The sequence below is a fragment of the Cynocephalus volans genome, chromosome 2 (assembly GCF_027409185.1).
Source record: "Cynocephalus volans isolate mCynVol1 chromosome 2, mCynVol1.pri, whole genome shotgun sequence".
NCBI lineage: Eukaryota > Metazoa > Chordata > Mammalia > Dermoptera > Cynocephalidae > Cynocephalus > Cynocephalus volans.
Genome location: NC_084461.1, coordinates 223917550 through 223938930, shown reverse-complemented (window position 1 = coordinate 223938930; position 21381 = coordinate 223917550). Strand labels below are relative to the sequence as shown.

The 21381-nt window shown below is 44.0% G+C and overlaps 1 protein-coding gene across 4 annotated transcripts in view; it reads right to left on the bottom strand.

Annotated features, from left to right (window-relative positions):
* Nucleotides 1-18280: 18280 nt before the first annotated feature.
* Nucleotides 18281-21381, bottom strand: part of ALOX5 (arachidonate 5-lipoxygenase) — a 42343-nt gene continuing 39242 nt past the window's right edge. Inside the window, exons 10-14 of one of the 4 annotated variants that reach the window (XM_063087138.1) lie at nt 20874-21052; nt 20535-20656; nt 20183-20283; nt 19729-19899; nt 18281-18520 (exon numbers count right to left, since the gene is read on the bottom strand). In XM_063087138.1, the coding sequence (XP_062943208.1) occupies nt 18341-18520; nt 19729-19899; nt 20183-20283; nt 20535-20656; nt 20874-21052 (753 nt within the window). In that variant the 3' untranslated portion in view covers nt 18281-18340. The remainder of the gene's footprint in view (nt 18521-19728; nt 19900-20182; nt 20284-20534; nt 20657-20873; nt 21053-21381) is intronic. The other 3 variants (XM_063087139.1, XM_063087140.1, XM_063087141.1) reach the window with 3 other exon arrangements.

Sequence of the window (21381 nt, the reverse complement as noted above, 5' to 3'; positions counted from 1 at the left end):
GCAGCAATAAAGCTTTTCTTTAAGAAGGAGTTTTTCTGTGAGACTGTTTTCCTGTGAGGAGGCTGGGGACCTTGACAGATGCCAGCGGCCCTGGCCCCCCTTCCCGGTTCCTCTGGCTTGTGCATCAGGAGAGAATCCCTACGGCCTCTGGCGGTGTCTCTTCCTCAGCCTGTTCCTCAGACACTGGTGTGCGTGTGTGTGTGGAAGGGGCCTGGAAGGGGTGTGGGATGGGAGGGAAACTGAGGCCTTTCACACAGGTGTGCTGACTTCAAACATCCGGGCTCCACTTGCACTCGTCACCCTGAGGGAAGCCAGGCTCAAGTTCAGGGTGTGTCTGGCAACATGACTGGGAGCAGTTGATTGTTTAGCTAGCCTTATCTGTGGGTACTTGTTTCCTGACCCACACCCAGCTGAGAAAAGAGGACCAGGGGGAGCAGCAGGGTTGCTGGTGACTGCTCTGCCAGGCTGTGTCTCCTGGCGGGCTTCCCTGGGGACTGGCAGTGCCACTGATCCTCCTCGGACTGCAAGTGCCTGCAGGGCTGTGACCCCACATGGGCAGCCAAGGTCAGGGGTTGCTTGAGATGAAAGGAGGGAGGCCAGGCTTGCCCGGACCTGCTGCAGCCTCATAGGTGAGCCGGGAGAAGTCTTCCGATCTGAGCCCGGCTGTGCCACCGGCACACTTGAGGGCTAAGCCCAAGGATGCTTTTGCAGCTTGCTGGAGGACAGGAGGACCTCAGGGAAGCCACTGCATAGGGTCTGTGCTCAGGCAGGGAGAGGCCAGGCACCCTGAGGGGGAGTGGCACCGAAAGAGAAGCCTGCGCTGGTCAGAATGTGGGGCCAGGCTCCTGAGAGGAGCCACTAGGCTTTGGGCACCTGATAAACGCTGGCGTGTGGCTGAAGAGACAACAGATGGGGTCTTGTTGCAGGCAGGTGTGAGGCACTGGTGCCCCAGGCCTTTCTCTCCTTTGACACCAGCACAGTGACGGGTGTAGGGTGCCACAGGGCTCACCTCCAGGGCTCTTTCCATCTTCGATGTAGGGGTAGCAAACTTCTCAAAAGCAGCTTCCTGTTTTTTTGTAAACAAACTTTTATGGCATATGCCATTCCCATTCATTTACACATCGCCTGCAGCTGGTTTCCTGCTACAGTGGCAAAGCTGAATAGTCGGGACAGGTTGTATGGCCTGCACAGCCTAAAATAGTTACCATGTGGCCTTCTATAGAAAAAGTCTGCCAACTCTTGATCCATGTGCATGGTGCCCCTAATGGTGCACACCCACAGCCTGTGTGACGTCTTGGTGACAGAGGCGTTGATGTCTCTCCAGGGCCTTGAAGTGCCACTCCTGCCACACCTCTGCATTGCTGGGTCTGGAAGGAGCGGAGGGGATGGCTCCTCACGAGGAGTGTCATGCCGGGGGGGAGGCAGGATGATCCCCAGGGCTCACATGGAGCTGACCGGATGACCAGGGAGTGCTGCTGGCCTCTCTTTGGAGGCGAGGGAATGTCTGATTAAGCATTAAGAGATTCGAAAAGGTAAAATCAGTGCAGTGAAGGGGAGGCGTGCAACAATCAAAGCTGTCAGTGTGGTAATAACAAAAGGGTAATAAAATCAAACACAGCCCCTTTCCAGGGAAAGGCCCATCGGCAGGGCATGGGTTCTCCTGGAGCCCTAGTCATTGCATTTGGAGGCATCCTGCTCAGATGTATATAAATATTTGTATAAAATACATAAAATGCATTTTGCTTACTGCATTCACATAGCATATCGCTTTGTAGCTTGCTTTTTTGATCTAAGAACCAGTTTAAGTGGGAACTGAGGCTTTTCCAGGAGCTAGTGTTGCAGGGAACTCTAAGCATTTTTAATTGTTGAGCTTTTCCCTTTTCCACTTAGAAACTCTATGCTCCACTGCCAACTCGGGCCCCTGCCGTTTACCCTGCTTGCTTCTTGGGCCCGCCCTCTATGAGATAAAGCAGTCTCACACCCGCTCCCCCAGGGGCCAGAGGCAAATTAGGCTCCTAAAATGACCAACTGGACTGTGTCCCATAACCAGCCAATCCAAATTAGGACAGCATCCCTCATTTACATGAGAGGACCTGAATGAGAACCTGGGAGGGAGAAGGGCGGGAATTTAGGCCAAGGGGGTCTTTTCCTTTGTTCTGGGAGACACTGGCTTAGGAGTTTCTGCTCCCCAGTGCTCTCCTTGCTTGCGAGCAAAAAGAGGCGCTATAACACTGAACAAAGAGCTGTAACTAAAATAAAGAGCTATGAAACTGCAGCTCTGACGCCGGTCTTGGATTCCTCTGTGCGTTTGCCCCACAACACTAGGGTTGCAGCGGGTCTGCGGGAGCCAGCGGAGGTGGGCGCTGCAGCAGGAGATGGTCTGGACAGTCCTCGGGAGTGGCGAGGCTCGTGCGAGACTGGGAGGCAGCAGTAGAACCACGATGTGCGGCCTTGGTCTGGAGCAAACGGGCTTCCAAGATGCTCCTTCTGGCTGGATCTCTGGCTCTTTATCCTTTTCGACGTGGTGTTGTTTCTCTTCGTGTATCTTTTGCCCTGACTGGTTTGCTGATAACTAAATGAAGAAGTTGGCTTCTGGAGTGAATTCTGGAAATGACTACAAACTTCTTGAATAAGGAAGACAGACGGATTGTGCAGCTGAAGAACTTCAAACCTCTAAGGGATCTTTCTTTCATTTTACACATTCTGTTACTTGGAGAACACTATTAAATGGGTAGTGATCTCACCCATTCACAGCTAAGTTCTTAAAACTAGACCCTTTGTTTCATGTTTAAAAACTTTTTTCAAACATCTATGGCTTTACAGAGGCTAAATATAAAAGTATTTGTATCTAAAGGTTTAGTGTATTCGTTAAGAAATATACCAATGTCGTCCCACTCCCTCCGCGGTTCTCTGGCGGGGCTGGTGGCGGGGGGGCGTCCCCAGCCAGTGTCGGGAGGGCAAGGAAGTACGGGCGGGCCGACAGTCACTCCACCACACCCTGGACTCCGCCCCCGGTAAACTTCCTGTTACTGGGAGGCAGATATCATCTCTGCGGCCACCAGTTTGGAAAAAAGCCTAACAAATTTCTGGTTGGGAATAGTGTGGTAGGAGAGTTCCCAGGTCCGCTTGAACCTGCCGGAGAGCAGGCTGCAGGCGGGCGCTAGACTCGGTTTATACCGGGGGGATACAAAGGTGAACAAGACCCGAGAAAGATCTACATAGTGCTACAAAGGCACCCAGAGAGACCGGTCGTCTGTGCCTAGCAGAAACCTGGTAGACTTCCTGGGCGAGGCGGTGCAGAGCAGGGTCTTGAAGGCCCAGCTGATAGATGAGGGGTGCAGAAGACACGCCCCAGCCCAGCACAGTGCGCACAGAGTAGGGAGACGTGCGGCCAGGGAGGCGGAGACTCGACAGAAACCACACACCCGGTGGGGTTGCCACTGCACGATCTAACAGCCTGGGCCAGAGCACACGGAACGGGGAGAAGTCCTGCACAGGAAGTGAAAGCTCAACAGAGATCACACACCCTGTGGTACGTGATCCACCAGCCCAGCAGAGTCCAAGCTGACCAGAAAGGTGGATCCCCGGAGAAGCCCAAGACCCGAGGCAACCACACACACAAGGCACTAGAGGCCAACTGAGCAGTCACGGAGGGAGCCATACGAAATTGGCAACCACAGCAACATCCTAGTTAGTCATTAGTCTCAAACTGGTGGACTGTGAAACCCCCTGCCACAATGAATAAACACCAAAAAAAAAGATACCAGAAATACAAAAAATCAAAAAAGTACACCACCAAAAGTTAATAAATCTCAAAATCTAGATCCTATAGAACAAGAAGCCCTTGAAATAACTGACAAGGAATTTCGAGTGATAATTCTAAGGAAACTGAATGAGATACAAGAAAACTCAGCTAGACATCATGATGAAATGAGGAAAAGTATACAGGATCTGAAAGAGGAAATGTACAAGGAAATCAATGTCCTGAAAAAAAATGTAGCAGAACTTGCTGAACTGAAGAAGTTATTCAGCGAAATAAAAGACACAACGGAGAGATTAACCAGCAGGCTTGTCGAAGTTGAAGAGAGAACCTCTGAACTTGAAGATGGGCTGTTTGAAATAACACAAGCAGACAAAAAGAAAGAAAAAAGAATCAAGGACATTGAAGAAAATCTGAGAGAGATATCAGACAACCTTAAGCGATCAAATATCCGAGTCATGGGTATTCCAGAAGGGGAGGAAAATGGAGATTCCATTGAAAACATATTCAACAAAATAGTGGAAGATAACTTCCCAGGTATAGGAAAAATCATAGATCTTCAGATCCAGGAAGCTCAACGATCTCCAAATGTATTCAACCCAAAAAGACCTTCTCCAAGACATGTCATAGTCAAATTGGCAAAACTCAGAGACAAAGAGAGAATCTTAAAAGCTGCAAGAGAGAAGCGTCAAATCACCTATAAGGGAGCTCCAATCAGGTTAACATCAGACTTTTCATCACAAACCCTAAAAGCTAGAAAGGAATGGGATGATATTTTCAAAATACTAAAAGACAAAGATTGCCAGCCAAGAATACTCTACCCTGCAAGGCTATCCTTCCGAAATGAGGGGCAAATAGTATATTTCTCAGACAAACAAAAACTGCGGGAGTTCACTACCACACGACCACCCTTACAAGAAATCCTCAAGGGAGTACTGGGTTTGGTTCCTGAAAAATAACTACCACTACCATAAAAACCCAAGAAAAATCTAAACCCGCTAGTATAATAAAAATGGCATTCATGAAGAGAAAACAAGCTAACAAAAACACTATCTACAACCTAAGGAACCAACAAACACAGAAACCAAACAGTAAATCAGAAAGCAAGGAACAAAAGACACCTAAGACAACCAAACAACCAATAAAATGCTAGGAACAAATCAACACCTTTCAATAACAACTCAATGTAAAAGGCTTAAATTCCCCAATTAAAAGACACAGACTGGCTGACTGGATCAAAAAGGAGGACCCAACTATATGCTGCCTACAAGAGACCCACCTCACCCATAAAGATTCACACAGACTAAGAGTGAAAGGATGGAAAAAGATTTACCATGCAAACAGGAAAGAAAAACGAGCTGGAGTAGCTATTCTTATATCTGACAAAATAGACTTTAAACTAAAAACCATAAAAAGAGACAATGAGGGACACTACTTAATGATAAAAGAACTGATCCATCAAGAAGACATAACAATCATAAATATGTACGCACCCAATGTTGGAGCAGCCAGATTTATAAAACAAACTCTATTAGACCTAAAGAAGGAAATAGACACTAATACCATAATAGCAGGGGACCTGAACACCCCACTGTCAATATTAGACAATTCATCTAGGCAAAGAATCAGTAGAGAAACACAAGATCTAAACAAGACTCTAGACCAATTGGAATTGGCAGATATCTACAGAACATTCCACCCAACAACCTCAGAATATTCATTCTTCTCATCAGCACATGGATCATTCTCCAGGATAGATCACATATTAGGTCACAAATCAAGTCTCAATAAGTTCAAAAAAATTGGAATTATCCCATGTATCTTCTCAGACCACAATGGATTAAAACTAGAAATTAATAACAACTGAGACTCTGGAAACTATACAAACACATGGAAATTAAACAGCATTCTACTTAATGACATATGGGTCCAAGAAGAAATCAAGCAGGAAATCAAAAAATTTATTGAAACTAATGAAAACAATGATACATCATACCAAAACCTGTGGGATACTGCAAAAGCAGTATTGAGGGGAAAATTTATTGCATTAAACGCTCACTTCAGAAGAATAGAAAGATGGCAAGTGAACAACCTAACACTTCACCTTAAAGAACTAGAAAAACAAGAACAATCCAAACCTAAAGTTAGCAGACAGAAAGAAATCATTAAGATCAGAGCAGAACTGAATGAAATTGAAAACCAAAAAACAATTCAAAAGATCAACGAATCAAAAAGTTGGTTTTTTGAAAAGATAAATAAAACTGACAAACCATTAGCATGGCTAACAAAAAACAGAAGAGAGAAGACTCAAATAACAAAAATTAGAAATGAAAAAGGCAATATTACAACTGATTCATCTGAAATACAGGGAATCATTCGAGACTACTATAAACAACTATACGCCAACAAATTTGAAAATCTGGAGGAAATGGATAAATTTCTGGACACACACAAGCTCCCAAAACTGAACCGTGAAGACGTAGAAAATTTGAACAGACCAATAACAATAAAGGAGATTGAAGCTGTTATCAGAAGGCTCCCAACAAGGAAAAGCCCAGGACCAGATGGATTCACAGCAGAATTTTACCAAACATTCAAAGAGGAATTGACACCGATTCTTTACAAACTATTCCAAAAGATTGAAACGGACGCAAATCTCCGAAACTCATTCTATGAAGCAAACATCATCCTGATACCAAAACCAGGTAAAGATATAACCAAAAAAGAAAACTACAGGCCAATAATATCCTTGATGAATATAGATGCAAAAATCCTCACTAAAATACTAGCAAACAGAATACAGCAACACATACGAAAAATTATTCATCATGATCAAGTGGGATTCATCCCAGGGATGCAAGGTTGGTTCAACATACGCAAATCAATAAATGTGATACACCATATTAATAAACTCAAACACAAGGACCATATGATCATCTCTATAGATGCTGAAAAAGCATTTGATAAAGTTCAGCACTCATTCATGACAAAGACCCTCTATAAGTTAGGTATAGAGGGAAAGTATTGCAACATAATTAAAGCCATATATGCCAAACCCACTGCCAATATCATCCTGAATGGGGAAAAGCTGAAAGCTTTTCCTTTAAGAACAGGAACTAGACAAGGATGCCCACTCTCACCACTCCTATTCAACATAGTATTGGAAGTACTAGCCAGAGCAATCAGAGAAGAGAAGGAAATAAAGGGCATCCAGATTGGAAAAGATGAAGTCAAACCGTCCCTGTTTGCAGATGACATGATCCTATATATCGAACGGCCTAAAACCTCTACAAAAAAACTCTTGGAATTGATAAATGATTTCAGCACAGTAGCAGGATACAAAATCAACACACAAAAATCAGCAGCATTTGTTTTCTCTAATAGTGAACATGCAGAACGAGAAATCAAGAAAGCCTGCCCATTTACAATAGCCACCAAAAAAATAAAATACTTAGGAATTGAGTTAACCAAGGAGGTGAAAAATCTCTATCATGAGAACTACAAACCACTGCTGAGAGAAATTAGAGAGGGACAAGAAGATGGAAAGATATCCCATGCTCTTGGATTGGAAGAATCAACATAGTGAAAATGTCCATACTACCCAAAGTGATATACAAATTCAATGCAATCCCCATCAAAATTCCAAAGACATTTTTCTCAGAAATGGAAAAAACTATCCAGACATTTATATGGAACAATAAAAGACCACACATAGCCAAAGCAATGCTGAGCAAAAAAAATAAAGCTGGAATATAGCTGACTTTAAGCTATACTACAAAGCTGTAATAACCAAAACAGTATGGTACTGGCATAAAAACAGACACACTGACCAATGGAGTAGAATAGAGAATCCAGAAATCAACCCACACACTTACTGTCAGCTGATCTTTGACAAAGGCACCAAGCCTATTCACTGGCGAAGGGACTGCCTCTTCAGCAAATGGTGCTGGGATAACTGGATATCCATATGCAGGAGAATGAAACTAGATCCATACCTCTCACCGTATACTAAAATCAACTCAAAATGGATTAAGGATTTCAATATACACCCTGAAACAATAAAACTTCTTAAAGAAAACATAGGAGAAACACTTCAGGAAATAGGACTGGGCACAGACTTCATGAATACGACCCCAAAAGCACGGGCAACCAAAGGAAAAATAAACAAATGGGATTATATCAAACTAAAAAGCTTTTGCGCAGGAAAAGAAACAATTAAAAGAGTTAAAAGACAACCAACAGAGTGGGAGAAAATATTTGCAAAATATACATCTGACAAAGGATTAATATCCAGAATATATAAGGAACTCAAACAACTTTACAAGAAGAAAACAAGGAACCCAATTAAAAAATGGGCAAAAGAGCTAAGTAGGCATTTCTCTAAGGAAGATATACAAATGGCCAACAGACATATGAAAAAATGCTCAACATCACTCAGCATCCGGGAAATGCAAATCAAAACCACATTGAGATACCATCTAACCCCAGTTAGGATGGCTAAAATCCAAAAGACTATGAACGATAAATGCTGGCGAGGCTGCAGAGAAAAAGGAACTCTCATGCATTGTTGGTGGGACGGCAAAATGGTGCAGCCTCTATGGAAAATGGTATGGAGGTTCCTCAAACAATTGCAGATAGATCTACCATACGACCCAGCTATCCCACTGTTGGGAATATACCCAGAGGAATGGAAATCATCAAGTCGAAGGTATACCTGTTCCCCAATGTTCATCGCAGCACTCTTTACAATAGCCAAGAGTTGGAACCAGCCCAAATGCCCATCATCAGATGAGTGGATATGGAAAATGTGGTACATCTACACAATGGAATACTACTCAGCTATAAAAACGAATGAAATTCTGCCATTTGCAACAACATGGATGGACCTTGAGAGAATTATATTAAGTGAAACAAGTCAGGCATAGAAAGAGAAATACCACATGTTCTCACTTATTGGTGGGAGCTAAAAATTAATATATAAAGTCACACACACACACACACACACACACACACACACACACACACACAAACCGGGGGGGGGGGGAGAAGATATGACAACCACAATTATTTGAAGTTGATACGACAAGCAAACAGAAAGGACATTGTTGGGGGGGGCGGGGGGGAGGGAGAAGGGAGGGAGGTTTTGGTGATGGGGAGCAATAATCAGCCACAATGTATATCGACAAAATAAAATTTTAAAAAAAATAAAAAATAAAAAAATTAAAAAAAGAATAAGACATATAGCAATGTCTTTCCTTTAACATTTTAACAGTTGATCAGGATTTGGTATGATGCAAATAATATGGTAAATAATGTGAGGTATTTATAAATTCAAAAGTAGATTACTGAAAAGCAAGGTGAGGATTTTGAGAGAAGGAACAAAGTGTTCTTAGATTGCATCAGTGCTGTAAACAAACACAAAAGCTATAATGAAAATGTAGTCCTGCAGTGTACTGGCTGTAAATACCAGTTAAATTTTTAGATTAAGTGGGACTCTTATGAAAAGATATGTCATGGTTGACAGGTTGAAACAGTCTTACAGAAAGGAGGTAATATCCAGTATTAGAAAGTTAGTATGCATGTCCTCTTACCTGTTTTTCTCCCTTTCTTTTAAACTCTTGAGTTCCCTAAAATAGGATTTCGTGTTTCAGACCTATTTTTTAATCCTGTTGTATTAAGTATGCTTGTGGCCCAAACATATTCTTATGAAGTCAGTACTCATTCAACAGGTATTTGAGCCCTCACTATCGGCCAGGCATGAGTTTAGAAACAGCATTGAACAAAACACAAAAATGCTTGCTTTCATGGAGTTTACTTTCTCATTTGTTGTTTTTTAAATCTGAATATGTATTTAACAAGAATTTACATTCTAGGGGTGATCAGCTGGCATCTAATCAGAAAAGCTCCACTCGCAAAGCAGCTACTATATAACCACTTCAGAAGCCATTCCTATTAGCCCTAAACACTTTATGTCAGGGATTTTAGAAATCGGCTCTTATCCTTGAAATTAGCAACATATTCTGGTCTTCAAAAAGTTCGTGGAAAGACTTAGTATCTTTTAATTCTATTTTTCCATGAACTTTTTGAAGTACCATCATATATGTGATCGGTCTAAAATATTTTGGAGATATTCCCCTCCCTTGGAAACAGGGTATAAGATATGGTAAACTCTATACCCTTGCCTGTCAGCTTGGCTTCAGGTTACAGTCAAGTCTGGAATTGATTTTAGAGGATTTTAAGTGCCTAATACCATCTATGAAGTTAACGATTATGCTTTCAGGGTATTGTTGAATCTGCCTAAAGAGAACCTTTTATAGAATGTGGGGTTGAATCATATTAGAGGAATACAGAACTGGGATTTCATTGAATTTACCAAGTAGATTGTATGAACTATTTTTGTGCTGCTTGCTAATAATTTTGTCTAATAAAGTCTACTTACAGTTGGAAAAAAAAAAAAACCAGTTTAATATCTTCCTATGTTAGAACATAGGCATCTACCTTATTCTTTTTAACTAATGCAGGATTTATTTAACTAAACCCTTATCGATATAGATTTTTAGGTTGTTTACTCATTTTTGACATTGGAAACAAGACTGAAATCCACATTCATGATATTTATCTCTGTACACTTGGATGTGTAGGGGGAGGAAGGGGCAATTCTGAAGATAAATCTCTAGAAGTAGGAAAAAAAAGGGGTAGATATATTTTAATTTTTAAGTTGCAAAGTTGACCCCCAAAATGATTCACTTACCTTACTACTGTGAGAATGAGCTTCTTTCGTCACATCTGCATCACATGGGCGTTCTTTTTCAAATCATTACTAAAATGATTGTCTTTGCTTTGTACCTCATTGAGGTTTTACTTTGCATTTCTCATATAAATGAGATTCAGCATCTTTACTGCCCGCTTGTGCTGCTGTGAATTTCCATACCGTGGCCGTTTTTCTTGGATATTTTTGTATTTTTACATTGAATCCTAGGTGCTTTTAGTTAAGGGCATTAACTCTGTTTTTATGTAACTTACAAGTAAGTACAATTCTAAGTTTATCTTATTTTTAAAAGATTTTATTTTTTAGAGCAGTTTTAGGTCCACAGCATAATTGGGAGGAAGGTGCAGAGGTTTCCCACATCCCCCTGCACAGCCTCCCGCATTATCAATATCCCCCCCACATTTATTGCAATCCATGAACCTGCACTAACACATCGTAATCACTCAAGGTCCATAGTTCGCACGAGAGTTCACTCTTGATGTTGTACATTCTGTGGATTTAGCAAATGTTAATGATGTGTGTCTACCATGACGGTACCATGCAGAGCAGTTCCACTGCCCTTAAACTCTTCTGTGCTCTGCCTGTTCATCCCTCCCCCCCCACCCCCCCACCCCCCAGATCCCTAGAAACTACTGGTCTTTTTACTGGCTTCATAGTTTCACCTTTTCCAGAATGTCATAACATTGGAACGCCATATAGAATGCAGTCTTTTCAGATTGGCTTCTTTCACTTATGAATAGGCACTTAAGGCTGTCCCATGTCTTTTCATGGCTTTTATTTAGCACTGAATAATATCCCATTGTCTGGATGCACCACAGATTATTTATTCACTCACCTGCTGAAGGACATCTTGGTTGTTTCCAAGTTTGAACAAGGCTGCTACAGTCCTCTGGGTGGGGGTCTTTGTGTACACGTAAGTGTGCAGTTCCTTGTAGTAAATGCCAAGGAGTGTGCGATTGCTGGGTTGTGTGGTAAGAGTGTGTTCGGTTTTATAAGAAACTGCCAAGCTGTCTTCCAGAGTGGCTGTACATTTGGTTTCCCATCAGCCATGAATGAGAGCTGCTGTTGTTCCACATCCTTGTCAGCATTTGGGGTTGTCAGTGTTCTGGATTTTGGCCATTCTAATATGTAGGTGGTAGTAACCATTGTTTTAGTTTGTATTTCCCTAATGATACATGATATGGAGCACCCTTTCTTGTGCTTATTTGCCATCTGCACACCTTATTTGGTGAGGTGTTTGTTAAGACCGTTGGCCCATTTTTTAACTGGGTTATTTTCTTATTGTTGCGTTTTAAAAATTCTTTGTATATTTTGTATAACAGTCCTTTATCAGATGTGTCGTTTGCAAATATTTTCTCTCAGTCTGTGGCTTGTTTTCTCATTCTGTTGACTTTGTCTTTTGTGGAGCAGATATAATTTTAATGATACTTACTTGCTAATCAATTCTTTTCTTTATGGATTGTGCCTTTGGTGTTGTATCTAAAAAGGCATTGTCATCCCTATCCATGAGTGGAATATCTCTCCATTTATTTAGTTCTTCTTTGATTTTTTTCATTAGAGTTTTATAGTTTTCTTCATGGGTTTTGTACATATTTTGTTAGATTTTTACCCAAGTACTTTATTTTTGGGGTGCTAATGTAAATGGTATTTTGTTTTTAATTTCAAATTTCACTTGTTCATTGCTGGTGTATAGGAAAGTGATTGACTTTTGTATATTAACCTTGTATCCTGCAACCCTGCTATAATCACTTATTAGTTCCAGGGTTTTTTTTTTTTTTTTTTGGTCTGTTCTTTTGGATTTTCTACATAGATGATGGTGTCATCTGCTAATAAGTTTTATTTCTTCCTTTGTGTTATGTGTATCTTTTTTTTCCTTGTCTTATTTCATTATGTAGAACTCCATATGTGTTTTTCAACATTTTATTATAAAATTCCTTGAACATAAAAAAGTTTAAACAATCGTATGGTGAGAATACATATAGCCTAGATTCTGCAATTCACATTTTGCTCTATATACTTTACTACATGTCTCTATATATTTGCTACTCTATCCTTTCATCAGCTTATGTTTTTATGCATTTCAGAGTAAATTGCAGCCATGAGTGTACCTCTTCATCCAGCCACTTCAGTCTGCACATAGCTAACTAGAATTCAATATTTGTTTATGATTATTTTTGTTAATTAGGTAATATTTACATACAGTAAAATGCATAAATCATAAGTGTATCATTTGATGAATTCTGAAAAATGTCTGTCTGTTTAGCCCAAACCCCTATCAAAATACAGAACACTATCTCAATCCTGAAAACTCCCTGAAGCCCCTTCCCAGTCTGCCCCTGGTCCCATCCCCCCAAAAGCAAACACCCTGTTCTGATTTTCCCAAAGATTGGTTTTAGTCTATTCTAGGACTTAATTTTAATAGAGTCATACCACACACACACACACACACACACACACACACACACACACACACACACACACACACACACACACACACACACACACACACACACACACACACACACACACACACGTACACACTCTTCTGTGTAAGAGTTCTCTCAGCATAATATTTTTGAGATTCATCCACATTGTTGTATCAGCTTGTTGCTTTTTATAGTTGAATATATTCCATTGTATGAACATACCTCTCCTTATTTTCTTATTGCTGGATACTTGAGCTATTTCCAGTTTTTGGCTATTATGAATAAAACTGCAAAGAATATTTTGTACAAATATTTTTGTGGACATACGTTTTTGTTTCTCTTGGGTAAATATCCAGGAGTGTAATGCTGGTACAGAGATGGTGGGGATGTGTTTAGTTTTATAAGAAACTTCCAGGGGATGGAGAGAGGGGGTGAGAGGTCAGGGATTAACTGGGTGGGGACACATGGAACAATTGCAATTTGTGTTAATGGGCATGCAGATAGTATTGATCTGGCCATCACATCTTGGGCACAGATGGTGATGGTCAGCTTTGTATCCCATGAATATACTAATCAATAAAAAGTTGTACATAATAATCACATTGCGTTCTTTTAAGCAGACATGCATTCTGTAATATTAACTATTTTCTTTCTGAAGAAACAAAAATATTTGCCATCTGTAAATATTAAGTATATTCTAGACATTACATTTTATGTACATCATTTAACCCTTATTTAAACCTTAGAAAACAACCTTGTGAAGTAGAGATTATTATTTTCATTATTTATATTTAAAAAAACCCATAAATGCAGACAGGCCAAATATGTTTTCCTTGGTCACATGGTTGCTAAGAGATAGGGCCAGAATTTTCATACCATGAATCTTTGACTCAAAAATTCTTACCCTATGCACTGCATTATACTGCCTTCAAGAATATTGAGACCCAAAATGTTGCTTCCCGCTGTGGTAGGCTAGCTTACATCAGATTGACAAGTAGTCTAAGAATAACTAGAGGCTGAGTTTAAAAAAGAAAAGAAAAGAAACTGCCAGATGTTTTTCCAGAGCAGGCATACCATTTTACATTCCCACTAACAATGTGTGAGGGTTCCAGTTACTGTATTTCATATCCTTGCCAACATTTGGTGTCGTCAGTCATTTTAGTTTTAGCCATTCTGGCAGATGTGCAGTTGTATTTCCTTGTGGTTTTTACATTTTCCTACTGACTAATGATGTCGAACATGTTCTTATGTGCTTATTTGCCATTCACAAATCTTATCTGTCTCTTTATATCAGGGTCTAGAAAACTATGGCCTGCTGACCAAATCTAGCCCATGGTCTGCTTTTCTAAGGTTCTTGACTTAGGAATGTGTTTTATATTTTTAAGGAGTTGTTTAAAAATCCAGCTGATTGTATTGTATGTGGCCTGCAAAACCTAAACTATCTTACTGAAAAGAATTTCTGACCCTGCTATGTACAGTATCTTGTCCATAGCATATTGTTGGGTATTGATTTTTGAATCCATTCTGATAATCTCTTCCTTTTAGTTGGATTTTTTACTTCATTAACATTTGATATAATTATTGATAAGGTTGAATCTATGTCTACCATTTTATTTCTTAATTTGTTTTTATCTCTGTTTTTGTTTCTCTGTTCCTCTTTTCCTGCCTTTGTCATTATTTATATATTTTTAGAATTTGATGTTAAGTCATTTATTGCTTTTTAGCTCTACATACTTCTTTATAGTATTTTTAGTGGTTTCTCTAGGGATTTAATCTACCTCCTTAAATTTTTACAAATTACCTAAAATTAATATTGTACCACTTGATATAAAATGTAGAAACCATGTAACTACCATTTACTACCTATTGTCTTTTATGATTTGCTTTAAATAGTCATATATATATGTATATATATTTCATATATATATGAAATTAAGGGGAGGAAATCTTTTACATTTAACAAATATTTACCATTTTGGACACTCTATTCCTTCCTGAGGACCTGAGTTTTCATCTAGCATTATTTTCCTTTAGCCTGAAGAATTTCCTTTAGCATTTTTTGTAGTGTGGATCTGCTGGTGATAGATTCTCTCAATTTTATTGTACCTGAAATTTTTATTTTGTTTTGATTCTTTCATTTTTGCCAATTACAGAATTCTGTGTTGGTGATTTTTTATTTTAATGCTTTAAAAATGCTGTTCCATTGTATTTTGACCTCCATAGTTTCTGATGAAAAGTCAGCTGTAACTCACATTTTTGTTTGACTGTATATTATTTGTTTCTGCTTTTAAGATTTTCTCTTTAACTCTGGTTTAGAACAGTTCAACTCTGAAGTATATAGGTGTGGTTTTCTCTGTATTTATTCTGCTTAGGTTTGGTTGAGCTTCTTGAAAATTTAAATTTGTTTTTCACCAAATTTAACTTATAGTCCTGTAGATCCCTGAGGCTCTGTTCATTAAAAGAATTCTCTCTGTACTTCAGATTGGATCATTTCTATCTTCAAGTTCACTCTCTCTTAGCTCTGTCATTTCTGTTCTGCTGTTAAGCCCATTCAGTTATTTTTTCCCACATATTTTTTAGTTTCTATAATTTCCTCCTCCTCCTCCTCCTACTCTACATAGTTCTTTGCTAAGATAGCCTATTCTTTCATTCATTGGAGAATATATTTTCTTTAACTCACTGAGCACAGAAATAAAACCTGCATTAAAATAATTGCTAATTTTAACATCTCGATCATCTTGAGATTGGCCTGTTAATTGTCTTTCCCTTGTGAATACATCATGTTTTCCTAATTATTTGTAAAATTTTGGATTGTATCTCGGCTATTATGAACATTATTTTGTAGAGATTCTGAATTCTGTTATATTACTCCAAAGGGTGTTGCTTTTTTTTTTTTTTTTTTTTTTTAAGCAAGCAATCAACTTGGTTGAACTTAAACTGAAAACTTTTAAAAGTTTAAATCTCAGTTTGGTTGTGCTGGTTGGAACGTATGTGTCCCTCCAAAAATCATATGTTGGAACTTAAGTCCTAAGGTGATAATATTAGGAAGTGGGTCCTTTTGGGAAGTGATTAAATCATGAGGGTTCTGTCCTTATGAATGGATCAGTGCCCTTATAAGAGAGGCTTCAGAGAGCATTTGTCCCTTTTCACCCTTCTACTGTGTGGGGACACGCACACAAGGTTCATCTTTGTTTTTTTTGTTTTTTTTTTTGTCTTTTTCATGACCGGCACTCAGCCAGTGAGTGCACCACCGGCCATTCCTATATAGGATCCGAACCTGCGGTGGGAGCGTCGCCACGCTCCCAGCACCGCACTCTCCCGAGTGCACCACAGGCTCGGCCCACAAGGTTCATCTTTGAAGCAGAGACCAGGCCCTCACCAGACATCAATCCTGTGGTGACTTCAGTACCTCCAGAACTGAGAAATTTTTATTCTGTATCAATTATCCAGTCTCAGGTATTTTGTTATAGCAGCACAAATGAACTATACAGGTTGTTTTATCCTAAATTGGGCTGTCTGCAGTTTTATCCATGCATATGTGGCTTAGAGGTCACCTAGAGGTTTGGACAGTTTATACACCGATTTTGGGACTCTCTCTCTTCTGTAGCAGCAGTGAAGCTGTACTCAGATACCTACCCACAGGGAGTGAGGAAGACAGCTGCAGAGAACTTAACTGACTGACAGTCTCAGCTGCCAAATCTTTGCATCCACTGCTGTCATTCCTGCCAGATGCAAAATCTCTGTAATGGGTGACTTTTGTTTGAGAACTCCCCATTAGCTGAAGTGAGACTTTTTCAGAGGTGCTCTGTAGTCTGAAGTCCTTTCTACCCAATCCTTCTCTCCTTTCATCAGTGTCAGACCTGCATCATCAGCCCTGCCTACTTCTATTCCTGCCTGCCTGCTCCTCCTTGACCACATACATGGCTTTGTGAGTTCTAAAGGTTGGCATATTTGCCCTCATAGGGACAGGGCTTAGTGCCTCTACCATGGCCATATGTTTATGGTGCCTGTCTTGAAAGTCATTCACATGTGTGGTGGGCAATTCTCAGAGGGATGGAAGGAAGTCTGGGCCAGGAAGGGGCTGGACCTCAGTCTCTCTAGTACCTGTCCCAGTAATCAAGTTTTCTCGGAGGAACTGGTGGCTTCAGGAACACACACACAGCTTCTTCCATGCCATGTTGGTCCTGGTAGAAGCCTTTTGCCCAGACTCTGAGCTGCCGGCCGACCACATCAGAAGCACCTTTCAGAGACACTGGAGACCCTGTTGACACAATTCTGAAGCCAGGGGCTGGGAGGGGGGGAATGTGTGTAGGAGGGGACAGTAAATCACCATGGCCAAGCTCACAGCTGACTCTTTTTTGGGCCTGGGGAAAGAGAATGCATTTTTTTAAAGTCATGTTGAGAACCCTGTCTCAAGAGAAAACAAGACCCTAGCTCCTAAGACAGTGCCTGAAATTTGTCAGCTAGGTACTGTGCCAGGAGGAAAATGAGAGAGCAGCTTTGTGTTGGAGTCTTATGCCAACCCTGGAGCACAGAAATGAGCAAGGTGGGTTCCACGTCCTTCCAGAGGCTCCCATCCCAAGGGAGAGACCACATGGGAGGGCAATAACAGAGGTTCAGACAAAGCCCTAGGGAGAGACAAGCTTTATCTGGGCAACCAAGGGTGCTTTTACAGAGGCGGTGGCATTTGGGATGAGTACTAAAAACAGGACACAGGATGTGTCTGGGAAAAGAAGCATCTTCTAGCCAAACTTGGGTGGGGAGGCTTTGCCCAGATGGAATCACAGGGCTTATGTTTTTTGGTGGTTTTTCCCGGTGGGGTGGGGGGGTGGGGCAGTGAGCTCTTTGGGGTGATTGGAACATAGCATGTGGAACGAGTCCTGTTTTAAATGCACTTTATTTTTATGACAACCAATTAATTCATTGAACAAAAATTTATTTGGGCACCTACTAAATGCAAGAAGTTGGGCTAAGCGTAAACAGAAAAGAAAATAATCATTCCATGTCTGCAACAAGAGTGGACATCTATCAGTTGTCCTGGTCTGCTGGTGCTGCTTGTGGAAGTGCTGAGCTGGGCAGGGGCAAAGGGCTAGAGTCCTGCCCTGGGAAGGAGGGGTCTTTGCAGTGTTTACACACTTGATGAAAGTACAGGATTTCCTAACGATTGAGGAATAAACAGGAAACACACTGAAGCTTTGCTGTAATGTGGCCCAACCTGGAGTAGTCTTTGGTTTGACACCAGCCCACCTGGGGCTCGGGAGTGGCACTGCCAGCCTCAGAGGAAGAGAAGCAGCTGCTGGGGACTCCCGTGGTGAGCCTGCCAGGCCATCCTCCCACTGGCCGTGACAAGCTGCCTTCCCAGACAGAGACTGGCACGGACGGTGCTCAGATGGCCACACTGTTGGGAATCCGGTCTGGGGACAAGTAGTAGTACGGTAGCTGCTTGTTCTTGTTGCGCTCGGCGATCACGCTGACAATGGCCTGGAGGTTCTTGCGGAATCGGGCCATGGCCTCCTTCACGGGCTTCTCAATGAAGTGCTCCTCTGGGTACATGCCCAGGAACAGCTGAGGGCCCAGACAGGGACAGACAGGTCAATCTGTGACAAGACTGCATAAACAGAGGACTGTCCATCCCCCAGGGACCTTCCCCTCCCTATCACCACCCTCTGCCACCTGCAGAGTGCCTCAAGAATGCAAATGCCACCTCCAACCCGCTTTCCCCCGAGGAAGGCCCCAGGGCTGGGGCTTCAAGGGTGAATGGGAAGATGAACTGCCCCGCTGCCTGTGGTTGGTTACAAGGCCATGTAATAATGCAGGGAACGTGGAGGCTGTTGGTGGTCCTGGCTGTGGTGGCCATGGTGTCCTGCTCGGGCTGCCCTATGCAGCACTCCTGCTTCGCATCTGGGCCCAGGCACGTGGGGGCAGAGGGGCCAGTGCTGGCCTCTCCAGCCTGGGAGGGTAGCGGCCAGGCCCTGTGGGGCGAGGAGTCGGAAGGGGTGGCCACCCTGTCGGGCTGGTGTGCTTATCTGCATGCTCACACAGACGTCTGCAAATTAGAGCTAGACATATCTTTTTAAAAAACCTATTGGATTGTTAAAATCAGAACGTTTCAGGGTTTTAAAGGTTGCAAGAAACATCATATGCTATTGATGGTGAGATTTGGGGTTTAGTTTGTGGAGGGCAAGTCAGTCTCAACATTCTCTGGCCAAGACATTCCTCTACTAGGCATGTAGCCTTTGGTCATACTGAACACATGTGCAAAGACACAGGTACAAGCATGTCTCATGAGGGACCAACACATTAGCAAAGGCCTCAAAGCGACTTAGATGCCCTTGGGTCTGGGGCTGGTTGAACTGGTGCCATCATTCTGTGCAGCACTCAGCTCCTGCCAAGGGCTCCACCAAGATGCACCAGATGTGTGGTGTTAGTTTAAACGGTGTACATGTCTGGAAGGAACTCAGGAAACTCTTGGGAGAAAACCACATGGAATAGTGCTATCATAGCTGGGGGTGGTGTGTGTACCCGTGGGGGTGGGGTGACAGTGAGTGGAGCAGAGCCTGTGTGCTCTCCCGCCTCATCCACCCTGAGCTCTGTCGAGGCTCAGGCCTGAGGACCTAGTGGCACCTGCAGCCCTCCTAGGCCCCTCCAGCCTTGGTAGTCAGGATTCCTGGCCACATATGTCCTGCCTAAGCCTTGAATCAGGAAACCCTGAGGCTAAAGAATGGGTTAAACCTGGAGTGACCTGCACTGTCCCCCACCCTGCCTGGCCTCACCTCGTTTTCCTGGAACTGGCTCAGTGCCCACACTGCGCCCAGATGCCAGCAGGAGCGGCCGCGGTCGGGCAGCGTGTCCACGATCTGCTCAATGGTCACCACGCCCTTGGCCGTGGGCGGCGGGGCCCGCATGGTTGGGGGGGCATTGGGGATCCAGGAGCACCAGTCGTACTGCGGGGACAGCCATCCACGAGCGTGGGTGCCCCGGAAGCCCAGCTGCCCGCCCATCTGTCGGTCGGAAAGGGCGCCTGCCCGGGCGCCCCTGCCCCTCAAGCGGGCGGGCAGTTGCCCCCTCCTCCGTCCCCGCGCCCGCAACCCCGATGCCAGGCCCTGAGGCTGCCCGAGGAAGACGGTGGCGGGAGCCGAGCCGGGAGGAGGCAGGGGGCGGGCCCGGCTCTGCCCGGCCAGGGGCGGGTCGAGCGGACCTTGGCGAGATCCCGCCCCGAAGGCCTACCTGGCCGAAGTTCACCGCGGCGTGCTGGGCGGAGGCCGTGAAGATGATCACGGTCAGGTACTCCGACAGCTTGTCCCTGCTCTTGATGCACTTGGGGAAGCCTGGGGCGGAGCCACGGGCCGGCTGAGCCCCGCCCTGGGAGGGCACCTGCCCCGGGAGGGCCCCTGGGCACCAGCACCGCGCCCGAGAGGCTCGGCCCAGGCTTCCTGATGTTTCTCAGGGAGGCCTGTCCTCTGAGACGTCCCCATGAGGCACACTGGTGGGCAGGGGCCCCGCGGGGGCTCTGGCCCCAGCGAGCGGCCGCGGCGCGGGAAGGGCACGAGAGAGGGCGGAGGAGGCTGAGTGGCCCTACCTGAGGCCTTCCTGCCCCGCATGCCGTACACGTAGACGTCCTTCACGAAGTCCTGCAGCTCCTGGTCCTCGTCCACCACCTGGTCACTCTCGTAGTAGATGCCCACCACCTCGGCCGTGAACCTGGCTCAGGAGGGGGGCCAGCCAGGAGTGGGGGACCAGCACCGTCTGCGGCGCCTGCCCCACAGGCGACACTTACCCCTTAACGTGAGGACTCCCACCCCCCCACGTCCCAGGCCTCCATCAGCGCTCGTGAAGGAGCCAGACCCACCCCGTGCAGTCCGTTGCGGAGGCCCCTGCGGTCCCACGGGCTCCCCCCACGACCTGGGCAGGTGCTCACGTCTTGATGGCCTCCCACACCAGGAGCCCGTCGTCCCGGTAGAAGTAGTAGGGGATGTCCTCTGTGCTGTCCATGCCCCGGGCCTTGATGGCCTCGGGGAAGCACAGGGAGGCGTAGGTCAGGTCCTGCATGGCCCTCTGCACCATCTGGACGTGCCCGCCGCCCCCTGTGGCGTTGGCCTGGGGGAGAGGAAATGCCCTGAGCGGAGCCGTCCAGCCCCAGACCTCACCCCCTCATCCGTGAGAAACTGGGGAAGAGCGGGGAATGGCCAGGCGCGCAGAGGGGCAGACAGTGTCCTGTGAGGTGGCGTGGGAGGGATGTTTAACCCAGAATGCCAAGGCGGCCAGAGACGCGGTGACAGGGAGGAGGGAGGGGCGAGCTCCCATCCCTGAGGAGGGCAGCTGGCTGCATTTGTGGGGGACCCTAGCACTAGGGGGCCCGGGCTGGTGAAGCCCCCAGGCTGCCCTAGTTCTGAGCGCAGGACGCCCAGAATCATCACTCTCAGTGA